Source organism: Dendrobates tinctorius, unplaced genomic scaffold (assembly GCF_039654945.1).
Source record: "Dendrobates tinctorius isolate UK_male_01 unplaced genomic scaffold, ASM3965494v1 ptg000270l, whole genome shotgun sequence".
NCBI classification, from domain to species: domain Eukaryota; kingdom Metazoa; phylum Chordata; class Amphibia; order Anura; family Dendrobatidae; genus Dendrobates; species Dendrobates tinctorius.
The window spans coordinates 11079491-11092674 of record NW_027361937.1 but is presented as its reverse complement, the minus strand read 5'-3'; the positions used below and the strand labels follow the sequence as shown (position 1 = coordinate 11092674).

At 40.5% G+C, this 13184-nt stretch overlaps 1 protein-coding gene across 3 annotated transcripts in view; it reads left to right on the top strand.

The window, feature by feature from the left end:
• MTCL2 (microtubule crosslinking factor 2) overlaps positions 1-13184 on the top strand; it is a 125855-nt gene that overhangs the window by 72071 nt on the left and 40600 nt on the right. For 2 of the 3 annotated variants that reach the window (XM_073559436.1, XM_073559434.1), the window contains exons 6-8: positions 5917-6048; positions 11354-11479; positions 11991-12221. In XM_073559436.1, coding sequence (XP_073415537.1) covers positions 5917-6048; positions 11354-11479; positions 11991-12221 — 489 coding nt within the window. The remainder of the gene's footprint in view (positions 1-5916; positions 6049-11353; positions 11480-11990; positions 12222-13184) is intronic. The other variant, XM_073559435.1, reaches the window with a different exon arrangement.

Genomic DNA, 13184 nt, shown 5'->3' with positions numbered 1-13184 from the left:
TCCATCCTTAAAATTTCTAAGATGGCAGTCCATTACAACAAGGTCAAGCAGCATACATTAGGGACAAGAAAGCTTCAGACCGGCAGAGGGCAAAAACGACTCTCCACTGACCGGGATGACAGTCAGCTTATTCGAATGTCACTCAGCAACCGCAGGATGACATCAAGTGACCTACAAAAGGAATGGCAACTGGGGTGAAGTGCATGGCTAGAACAGTTCGTAACAGGCTCCTAGAGGCAGGGCTTAAGTCGTGTAAAGGTAGAAAAAAGCCTTTCAGCAATGAGAAGCAAAGGAGAGCCAGGCTGAAGTTTGCCATAGACCATAAAGATTGGACCATAGAGGACTGGCGTAATGTAATCTTCTCTGATGAGTCTAATTTGCCCAACACCTGGTCGTCTATTGGTTAGATGGAGACCTGGAGAGGTGCACAAGCCACAGTGTCTTGCACCCACTGTGAAATTTGGTGGAGGGTTGGTGATGATCTGGAGATGCTTCAGCAAGGCTGGAATTGGGCTGGTTAATCTTTGCGAAGCATGTATGAATCAAGCTGCATACAAAGTTATTTTGGAAAAACAGTTGATTCCTTCTGCTCAGGCAATGTCCCCCAACTCTGAGGACTGGTTTTTCCAGCAGGACAATGAGCCGTGCCATGCTAGGTCAATGAATGTGTGGATGAAAGACCACCACATCAAATCCCTGTCATGGCCAGCTCAATCACCAGACCTGAACCCCATTGAAAATCTCTGGAATGTAATCAAGAGGAAGATGGATTGTCACAAGCCATCAAACAAAGAAGAACTGCTTATATTTTTGTACCAGGAGTGGAAAAAGGTCACCCATAAAACAGTGTGAAACACTGGTGGGAAGCATGCCAAGACGCATGAAAGCTGTGATTTAAAATTATTATTATACATTTATATAGCGCCATTTATTCCATGGCGCTTTACATGTGAGGAGAAATATAGACAAGTACAATAAACATGTGTAAGACATGGGACACACAAGTACAGAAGGAGAGAGGACCCTGCCCGCGAGGGCTCACATTCTACAGGGATGGGTGAGGATACACTAGGAGAGGGTAGAGCAGGTCATGCAGTGGTTCAGTAGACTGAGGATCATTGCAGGCTGTAGGCTTGTCAGAACAGGTGGGTCTTCAGGTTTTTCTTGAAGGTTTCCGTTGTTGGTGAGAGTCTGATGTGTTGCGGCAGAGAGTTCCAGAGTATGGGGGAAGCACGGGAGAAGTCTTGTATGCGGTTGTGGGAAGAAGAGGTAAGGGGGGAATAGAGAAGGAGATCTTGAGAGGATCGAAGATTGCGTGCGGGTAGGTAGCGGGAGACTATGTCACAGATGTATGGAGGAGACAGGTTGTGGATGGCTTTGTTTGTCATGGTTAGGGTTTTGAACTGGAGCCTCTGAGCAATAGGAAGCCAGTGAAGGCCCTGGCATAGGGGGGAGGCTGGGGAATAGCGGGGAGACAGGTGGATTAGTCGGGAAGCAGTGTGTAGGATGGACTTGGAGTGGTGCCAGAATCATGGTTATTCCACAAAATATTGATTTCTGAACTCTTCCTGAGATAAAACATTAGTATTGTTGTTTCTTAATGATTATGAACTTGTTAGCATTATTTGAGGTCTGCAAGCACTGCATTTTTTACTTTTTTTGACCATTTCTCATTTTCCAAAACTAAATACAAATTTTAGTGCTTGGAAATTTGAAGACATGTTGTCAGTAGTTTATAGAATAAAAGAGCAATTTACATTTTACTCCAAAATATACCTATAAAGAGAAAAGCAGACAAACTGAAAATTTTGCAGTGGTCTTAATTTTTGCGAGAGCTGTATATTAGTATTTTGCCTAAAATACAAGGGAAATGTGTCCTCTTTAACTTTAGACCTTTTAGAGATCATTTTATCTTCAGCTTGCTTAACTGTTCACAATAACGGTGGTTTGGACCAGGGGTGCCCACACTTTGACTTGCCTACCTATAAATTCTTCCTGCCAAGAAGCTGCAATAATGGCACGTAATATAATGGTGGTAATACATGAAAATGGTGATACATACATACATACATACATACATACATACATAGTATGGTGGTGGACAACCAAATATGGTTGTATCCCATTTTCTTGACATTTCAAATGGACCATAAAATTAGAATGTAAGGGGGCTGCACACTTCAATTTTATTTTAAATTGGCCAACATGACAAAAGAAGTAATAATGGTTACCTCACCAATGGCCCAAGATTTCCTGGGTTACGCACTAGCCTCTACTTCCTTACAGAGAAAATGTGCCCAGCCAATCACTGGCCACAGTGCTGCTATGCCTCAGATAGTGATTGGCAGAGGGTGATTTCTTCTTAAACAAGACCAGGGGGGGAAAAGAGCAAGGGTCCCTGGAAACGTTGAGTCTACAGTAGTCTCCTGTAGAAGTGGACAGTGCAGAGTGAGCTCTTGGGCTGAAAGGTGCCTTACAACTAGGGTGGGACTTCTGAACTAAGGTGACAGTCAGCACCAAGAGCTGACCCAGCACTGTTCTCTTCTACTTGGTAGACTCAGATTCCAGGGACCTTCACTCATCAGCTTTTCTTTTCCTGGTTTTGTTTAACCCTAAAACCCTAGCTCGATCAACATCTCTCTGATAATCAGTCACTCCTCCCAAATGCAGTATCGGCTGAACCCGGCGATATTAGTGGATGCGTCCAAAAATAGTCTAATATTACGACTAAGCCTTTAAGCCACACACACACACACACACACACACACACACACACACACACACACGTTTTTTATTTTATATATTGCAAAAACATGATTTGAGACTATCATGTAACTAGTTAGCCTTTTTTAGGATTTAAGACAAATCTGTGTTGGAATTTTCCCCATGTCCCATCTTCAAAGTCTCTGGGGACAAACTTTTTTTTTTTTTTTTACATACCCTTTAATCACAGTTGATCAACAGTTTTAGCATGGTCATGTTCTGGTTGATGGTCACTGCAGTGTGATAAAGAATCCATTGCCTTCACTTAATTGCTCTTTTTGTATGAGGGGTAATATGTCTGCCACTTTTGCTCCTCATTTGCTCTACACAATGGCTTAATTTTGCTCAAGAGACTGTCTACAAACCTTGGCCCATATTTCAACACCGTATTGTGAAAGTCTCTCAGGCTCACTTGTAGTTCTGCACTCGTCTGGTTGTTTTGTACATGTAATTTTAATAAGGCACATTGAAAGCTTCACATGCCATACTAGGTTTGTTGGAAGCCACAAGGAGCATATTCCTCTATGTGCAGCGACAGATGTCTGCTCCTTTGACATCCCCTCACTGATCTCTGGTGTGAAAGCAGACCAAGCTAATTGAGGTTATATTGTAATATATCTCATATTATATTCTAGTCTGAAACGTCGCAGGCATTGCTGTAAGTGTTAAATGACGCCAAAGTACATGTGAGAAAACAAGCATCAAAATACACACCATTCACATAATGTCTGTCTCCTATATGGACCTGTGAGAGTTACAAGCATATCTTTAAAACCCCTTAGTAGTATTCAGTGCTTCTTACTTAGTCCTAACAGACTAGGAACTGAGGGACCTTACTTAAAGGGAATCTATCACCAGGTTTTTGCTATTTAAGTTGAGAGCAGCATGATGTAGGGATGAGACCCCGATTCCAGTGATGAACCCCTAACCGAGCTGCTTGCTGTCATTTTGATAATCACTGTTTTCTCTGCTGCAGATCTAGCAGTTCTCTGAGTGCTGATCTCTGTATAAACCTGCCCACATCACTGATATATCATTCATGGGCAAAAAGATGCCAGTCGGTGGTGGGTGCTGAATTACGCAGAGCAGGAGTTCAAAATGGCACAATATACCAAGGGTAATCTGCTGATAACACTGATTTTATTGAAACTGCAACAAGCAGCTCAGTAAGTGACACATCGCTGGAATCATATTCAGGATTGAGAGTCCTCAGTAGTTGATACCTTTTAATGGCTAACTGAAAAGATGGTAACACATTGCAAGCTTTCGAGACTACTCAGGTCTCTTCATCAGGCTAGACTATTACAAAATCTGAAGTCACATATTTATGCACAATACAGCCTAGAAAAAATACAATAGATAAGACAAGTGACGTGAAGCAGAACTATCAATATGGGAGAGGGAGAAACATAAATATAAACATTGGACCAGTTCATAGATAAGGAGTCTGGATGTTTTATTTTCCTCTGATTGGGGTCTCCTAATGTGTTGTGATGCCCCCACACGGGTTTAAAAGGAAATTCCTTAATTGATGTAAAAAGACATAAATCCATGCGACACATTCATTCCAGCACTGAGAGTGTCAAAGGTCGTCATAAATTTGTACTCCCAAACTCGTCTCTCTCTCTGGAATCAGGGTTTCTGTATCTACATTATGCTGCTCTCAGATTAAATAGCAAAAACCTTGTGACAGATTCACTGTAAAATCAACACTAAACCTAAAAATTGAATGTTAAAAAAGTAAGCCGAAGATAAACTTGCCCACATTGTCTGTCATTCTGCAAGATTTTCCGCTTGATCCTAATGCAGTTTGCAAAAAAATCCACAGAAAGCAGGAGTTATTTTTCATCATTTCCTTGCGGGAACTGGTGGCGGTGTGATGGGAAGGCTTAGAAACAACTTATAAAGACACCAATTTAGTCCCAGCTATTTGCAGAGGGAGGAGGCTCCTGCTGCAGGCAACTGTACAACCTTCTCCAAACTATACATCCAGGCTGTCTAGTAATGTTAATAAACACAACCAGGAAAGTGGAATAGATTGGTACAAACAACCCTAGCAATAGCAACGTATTTGGCTAGTGATGGTAAGGTCTTCCTTATTCTGCTGTTTTCTGCGAACCAGCGCTGTACTAGATCTCTAAACCAAGCAAAGGAATGCAGGTTGTGGCGTCTGTGTACGGTTTGCTTTAGTTAGGGACATTTAGGACCTAGACTGCTATATTCTTGCCCGTCTAGAACATTGCCATCAAAAAAGTGCTATAAATTCTAAGGCTGTGTTCACACGCAGTTTTTTTTTCGCGTTTTTCCCGCAGATTTGCCAAAAAAATCCGGTCAAAAACGCTTAAAAGAAGCTTTCCATTCATTTTAATGCATTTTGCACTTTTTGTGCATATTGATGTGGTTTTTACAGCGAAAAAAACGCTTCACGGTAAAAAGAAAAACGCAGCATGCTCATTAATTTTGCGGTAAATTCCGCATTTCTGGCTATTATGTGTCTGGGGACGTGCGGAAAAAATCACGGCAAAAACGCGCAAAAAAACGTCCGTTTTCTGGGAAGGAGTCCTGTTTTATGCAGAAATTTTCTGCATACGTGTACGCATAGCCTAATGGTACTGGATGGCTCAGAGTGTGTGTGGTGCATGTGCACGCTCCCACGTGTGGTCGTGCCTTTTAGTGTTTGGGATCTAGGACCAGTTGCAGGGCGTTCAGTGACGAGTGGTTTTGAGACTGTTCGGTGCATGCTCTACTTTCCTGCATGATGCTAGACTTCAGAGCTAATCTTCCTCTACCTCCTGCTCCCTATACCTCGCCCCCTTGTTCACTGCATGGGCACCATAACCGGTGTTTGCACATCTTCTTCCCTTCTTTTTCTCTTCCTGTCTTTTTTCCCTAACAAACCCTCAGCCCACGTGTCTACTCATTGCGTGGTTTCTTTTCCTCTCCACCTTGTCTTTCTCCTCCGTCACCAAACTCTTCTTTCTGTTCCTCCTTTATTTTATTATGTAATTTTTGTTTCCCTTCTTCCATTGATTTTGTTGATTTTTGTTTGATCCCCTTTTATTTCATGTTGTCTTGTGTTCCTTTTTTTTTTTTTTTTACTCCGTACCTTGGCCTTTCTCGTTCTGTTCTTCATTAACTTGCCCATGCATGCAGCAGCCTGAGTGTAGGAACTGTCGAGAGAAGGAGGCAACTTGTTGGGAGAAGACCGGAAATGAACATAATGTGGACCAGACCAAAGGCCATAAGAGCTATCAGCCTGAAGATAATGAGTCCTATGCTGCAGAGGTAAGTCTATGGTATATACGTTCTCTTTAATTGTTATGGAAAAGTGCCCATAGATGAAAAACATACTGCCAGGAGAAAATTGATCCACTTTTGGTACAGTTCTTGACACATTTTTTATAAACCAGAAAATGGAACGAATGGTCTTCAAGCAGCTGTCCTGTCTGACTGATAACTACATACATTAGTTAGGCCCACTCACCTGCTGTCTGCCCTCTGAATCTAGTGCAGCCCACTGCGGTGGTCAGTAGCACCACCAGAAGCGATTATGTCCCGTTCTGCAGTACCACTTCAGCCAATCACTGAGTTCATCAATTGACTAGAACAACACATCATTAAAGTCACATCTGATAGCCCCTTAAGGTGCATTAACACTGCAGTGTACGTCGGAGATATAGAGTCAGTGGGATTCTCTCAGTACAAGCCAACACTTCACTTCAAATGTTGCCTGTAGGCTATCATGTTAAAAATATCCAGTGGTAGGTACGTGTTTCTTACTAGATACCTCTGTATAGAATATGATAATGAACCTTCCCTTTTATACAGCGCAAGAAAACAAAACAAAACCGAAGCTGGCATAAATTAGCACAACAATCTCTTGGCCTTTTGTGACTGAATAAGGATCTATGGATATGTGTGATATATATGCTGGGAGTTTTGCCAATGTGCACTGCAAATAGTGTGGCTACACTCCAACCTGCATGCATTCTGCTCCTAAACACACATTTTCTTGGCTATTTGCACATACGTATTTTGTTATAAATACAAATGCACTACAATGCAGATATGGACAAGAATAGTTTAGATTCTGACAAGCTGAAATGTTTATAGACCCCTGCATACAGGGACAGCACACACTGCAAGATCTGTGTAAGTGAGCTCAAGCAACTGTATAAGCTGACCCGAGTATAAGCTGAGGCACCAAATTTTGCCACAAAAAACTTATTGACTTGAGTATAAGCCGGGTATGCATTGTCCCCTCATCCCTATGCATGATTCCTCATCCCCATCCTTGCCTGCATGGCTCCTTATCACTGTCCTGGTATGCATGGCTCTTCATTCATATCCATGTATGCATGGTTCCTCATCCCTATCCTTGTATGCATGTCCCCCATGAAAAAAGCATAAAAAAAAACCACAACCTACTTACCTTCCCTGCACACCCTCGCAGCAGCATCTTCTGGTGCCAGCAGCTACTGCAGCCGAGCGGTCACATGTCCTCACTCATTAAGGGAATGAATATTCACCTCTCTCCACGCCTATGGGAATGGAGAGAGGAGAATATTTATAACTCTTAAGTAGCGTGCACCAGTGATAGCCTGGCAGCTGCTGGAAGGCTGCGGCTGTAACTGTGCCACGCTTTAAGAGAAATGAATATTCATTGCCAGTACAGTGAATATTAATTTCTCTTTATCAGAGGGCACAGGCTTTAGCTGCAGCCGCCAGCTCCTGCATCTTGTGACCTGCTGCTCCACCGCTCTCTCTCCCCTCCCTCCCTCAGTGACCTGCCCCCTATTTTACATGCTGAATATTATATATATTAAAAAAGAAAAAAAAAATCACCTTCAGCAGGCAGGCGGTGCCTGCGATGCAGCATGATCACATGTATAATGTTCACTTAATTATTTTATTTGCTGGTATAAATAAATTCAGAAAAACTTTTGTCTAAAAATGGCGCTGGCTGCCCCTGTGCAATAACTACTATCGGCGACCTGATTGATGCTACTGTACAGGCAACGTCATCTTGGTGGAGACAATTTTTTTTTTTTTTTTTATCTCTAGCAAGATGGCGCCGCTTGTGCAGTAGCATCTATCAGTTCGCTGATAGATGCTACTGCGTTTGCGCCATTTTGAGACAGAATTTTGTTTTTCTGAATTTATTTATGCAAAACAAATTTGTTTTTTAAAATATATATAATATTCAGTATGTAAACTAGGGGGCAGGTCAGTGAGGGATCAATGACCTGTCCGCAATGTGCATTATGAATACCTAATCAGAGCACCACATGAAGACCCCCCCACAGGTCGCCCCAGAGCACGGGCATATCATTAACTCAATACTGAAAATACAGATTAAACAACTACCACAAGACGGATTTCATCACCAGGTATCATTGTAATCAGTATAACGGTGCCGACCTGACACTGTCTGTTGGTTACTGTGCACAATCCTGCTGACAGGTTCCCTTTAATGAGCTTGTGAGCACTGCCTTTAAGCTGGCCGGGATGACTGGTATGTGCTTTTACTGCTTAATCCCAGCTAGCTTTAGGGCAGTGCTTACAAGCTAAATTGTTGCGGTGTACGGTCTCTTAGGAAACATTTAAAAAAAAAAAGTGTTAATATTTCTACTGTACATTTTAAATAAGCAATAGATGTCAAAATCGCTTATGAATATATCGATCTATAAAGTGAGGAATAACCCTTTAATGACTATAGATGTTCTAAATTCTCCTAATCCATCAAACAGCTTACATGCAGCAGTCCTTGAGCTTCTTTACAGTATAGCTAAAGCCCTAGTAAAGTCAATCTTCAGCTGAGGCAAACGCATTGCTCGCCTTGGCCAGTGTTTTATTGGCACTTGGCGCATGTGTCCTTCCAAAAACTTTTGCCATGTTATGTGCTACAACTTTATTATTCACAGACCAATCCAATTGGTGTAAGAGCTTAAAGGGAAAATTTTCAAAATAAAATATACTGTAACTTTTAATTATAAAAATATTAAAATACTCTTTTTCTATTTCTAGTTTTTTAGAATAAAATTTCAATGATGAAGTTTAAGACACACACAAGTGACGACAGACTTGCGCTCAAAGGAATATCAATCAGGGACTTTACAATTTCTCCCATTGCGCTTTATTATACTGGTTATAACACCTACATTGGAATCTCTTCTTCCATTTAAGACACCACTGATATTTGGTGGTTGACGTCGCTTGTGTGTCTTAAACTTCACTATTGCACTTTTACACTAAAAAACTAGAAATAGAAACAGAGTATTTTTAATATTGTTATAATTAAAAGTTACGGTATATTTTATTTTATTTTCATTATTTTCTTTTCCTTCAATTGGATTAGTCTTTGAATATTTAGTTTGATTTCTCCAAAAATTATAATTATCTGTCTCCTGTGAATAGCTTTCCTATTTCAGATGAAGTGATAAGGGAGAATGAATAGGTAACAGGCAGTCTATAAAGCATCCCTGCCCCCACCTTCTTTGCTTTGTCATATTTTCACTTGTGAGAACAGACACAGTTGTTCCCATATGTGTGTGACTCATGCCGGCAGGTGTTCTCGTCTATGCCGGGGGCTTTAGAATCTGCGCGGTGTGCAGTGTTGCACAATGTATTATTCCTATGACTCTCTCCTTCGTCTCTCATGATGACCTCGCGATGATTCTTTGGCAGAGTTTTCTCGCTGCTGATGTAAATAAGCGTTCATCCTTCTCAACATTCACGCCCTTATCTGCACAGCAACAGCGCTACCTGTAACTAATAGTACAAACCTATGGGTAGAAGCTGTATCTTACACTGCCTAGCAACCCTTCCCTGGTTGCCAAGCAACCCTGTTACTTTGGAAAAAAATGCACTGCTCTGCGAAACCGCTGCTTTTAACCATCCCTGTCTCAAAACGATTTAATTTGTCATAATATTGTTGGATCATATTTTCTAGCATTCTTTTATTTTTAAACCACCTGCATGGTTATAAAATAGTAATGTTGAAAAGATCAGAAGGTTTATGGCCAAAATGATAACTTTAAGCTGCAATCTTTTGTGCAAAATTACAGTAATGTGTAATTATATTGCTGCAATTTAAAGCCTAGTCCGTTTCTTTAGGCCTCTCCTGGATTACACGACTTGCCAAATACTGTATCACTGTCACTAAGCAGAGGGACTATCTGCTCCAGTATGTCTTATTACTCCTGGGAAACTTAAAATTTAGTATGCACATTTCTGTTGCACCAGGGAACCCTGCGTTCTTGCTATACATACACTAAATAGGTATGGGCCCTTACATTAGGACAAACTTGTCACATCCATCTTGGCCGATCTGCACCAACTTTCATGTACAGGGAAGTAAAGATGTTTGTTTCACATTGATAAAGGCCCTATACCTGTTATAACTAGTAAACTTTTCTACTAGGTGTTCCAGCTCTAGGAAGAGTCTGGTATAGTCATACTGTATAAACGGGGACCATAACGCATGGATTGCCCAGCGTGTCTCCCAACCCAAACGTGACCGCTTCATTTATTAGTATGCAGTGCTAAAGTTCAGGTTGGGAGAGTCATGGTCTGTCCAATTTATATGGCAGTCTGACTGCAAGCTTAACTCTGCCTCATTGTTGGTGGTTGACACTTTCACCACCATCCACCTAGTAAAATCCAATCTTACAGTAAGTGCCAGCCTGTGCCGGAGCTTGGTCACATGAAGCAGAAGGCAGCATGTATTGTTTTACTAGTACTGGCTTTAAATCGAGGAAGATGAAACCAGCCTGTAAGTCAAGTCCATGGCGTGACCTTGGAAGGTTTCTTCTTCTTTTTTTTTAGCTATAGACATAGAATATTTACATTCCAGTCTAAAATCTTATCGAACTCCTATCTTCTTAAGGTATGAAAATTGATTCTTCTGGGAATTTCCCCAAAATCTAAAACAAAAGGAAGTCACTTCATAAATGGCCTATTTTAAAATGAGTTTTGGGTCCACAGGTAGCGTAGAGGCACTTGTGTCTTCAGACTACAAACAAACCCTATGTAGTCTGCTCCTGCAGCCAGGCTCTCTTCCATCTGTCCTCTGCTTCCTGGTTGCCAACATACATTTAGTAGGTTAGACCGCAGATGGATTAATATATGGCAGGTCTACACTCTAAAATCTACAAAAGACAAAAGTCTTTTGTAGGTTTTATGTTTTATGGCCAATGTCAACATGCATTTATGTGCTGCATGTGTATCAACTTAAACCAAGCTCAATTTTTGTGTTTTTTCTTTTTCAGGTCTACACTATGCAGTTTTTTATAGTCTGTTAATAAGGATCAACCTAAGAGCTGTAGGCTTAGACAATTGGCTTTTTAATTAATGCTGTATTACAGTTCAAGCTGTCTGTACCAATCATAATTTACATCTTGAGTTTTGACTGTCCGCCCCATCATCGTTCTAAAATTACTTACTTCTGCAGCAAAAATACTTTGTATGAATCTCTACAAAAGTGAAATATCTTTCTCCTGAAGGAAATATGTCAATGACCTATCATAAAGGAGCATTAATTGTAAAAATCCCAAATTGCGAAACATTAATGTTTGACTCTTTCATGTAGATTAAAGACTTGCAACTGGTACTATCTGATGCCAATGAGACCATACAGGGGCTACAGGATCAGCTGTCACAGGAAAGGCAATTACGGAAAGAAGATGAGGATGTCTTCAACCAGAAGATTGCTCAGGTCACTGTCTACTAAGCTCAGTCATCATTTCATCAAGTTAAAATATAAAATTGCCCTTTGCCTACATAGGTCATTTAGCGAAGATCACAATTCAGTAGAGAGTTAACACATTAATAGCGAATTTCGGCGATTTATAATTTTTATATAGAATATATTTAAAAAATAAATTGAAATTTGCCATTAATGTGTTAGCTCTCTAGAATTGTAATCTTGTATATACGCTGTCTCCCAGCTTCAAAGTTTTTACAAATTTGACCCATGTTAAGTCTCTCCTGTAACATCCTGCCAGCCAGATATCTAGTGTCCGTGCAGATATTCTGGGTCTAATTCGCGTGACTTTATGGCTGTTTTGTGGTCATTCAGACAGCGTTGGTGTTGTACAGTATTTCCATCTTGTAATATGAGGATATGTAGTTTTTATGTATCTTGAACCATTTTTCTCAAACATTCCTGAATTAACTGCCTATATATGTAGTAATTTTCTTTTCCTTTTTGTAAATCCTTTGTACAGCTGAAGGAGGATCACCAGAAGTTGCTTTTGAGACGGGAATTTGAACTCCAGAGTTTGGGCCTACAGAGAAGGTTGGAGCAGAAGTTCTGGAGCCAGGAGAAGAATGTTCTGGTGCAAGAGATGCAGCAGTTTAAGCAGAGCTTCTACCTGACCTTCATGAAGCTCAAGTGGTTCCTTCAGCGTTGGCGGAAAGGCAAGATTCTCCAGAATGATGGAGAAGATTTTCTGGAGGTTAGTATAAATTGTCTACTGGATATATATGGAGTGCGTGGTGATCACTGTGTAACACTCATGCAGTCCACCAAAGCTTTCGATACTCTTTGAGAAACCCTGCATATTCAGTTGAGAACTCATACATTTGTTTAGGAAGAATTTTCTTATGCAAAGTGTACAAAGTAATTGAATTTCTGTTGTAAATCATATTTGCCTGGGGACAAATTTTGCTGCTTTATCAACCTTCCACAACTGGTACATAACAGGCATAAATGCAATTCTTAAAGGGTAGGTTCACACTGCAGATACTCATTGGGGAATAAAAAAAACACCTTGCATTTATCTGGAATCCCCAATAGCGTCAGGTTGCTGCACTGCAGTTAAAACTGACACTACTGGTCGAAAAGAGGATTAGCCCTTAATAAAAATTCTTCCTTATCCTCTTTGATCTAAGCGTCAATATTGGATCCTAAACTACATACTCCAACTCGCCACTTGATTAGGGGGACAATGCTAGCATGAAAACAATTATTAAAAAGATCTACGGCACCTTGAGTAGAGATATCCGTGAAGTTACTGCCAATCTCTTTACTAAATTATGCATTAACTAATTTGCCATACAGTAAATGGGGGAAAAATTGGGAATAACCGAATTTTCGATATTGCTAAATGATAATAAAGCAAATTCAATAATCAACTTTCTAGCATTAAGATTGGCTTACAATATACATGAAGAAGAATTTTATAACTTCTTAGAAGTCAGGAAATACTTTAGGAATCATTTTAGAATTCCTTTTGCTATACCCAACAATATGGAAAAAGTGGCACTTACCGATCCTTTAAAATCCAATGTCTTTATTCAGAAAAACATGTTTAAAAGTGGCTGCAGAGAGGGAATGAGCAGGACGACAATAGTTTTGTGCTTCTACTGGTCCTGGATTCCAGTAGATCTAAATATCCAATTTACTCCAGAGAAATGTC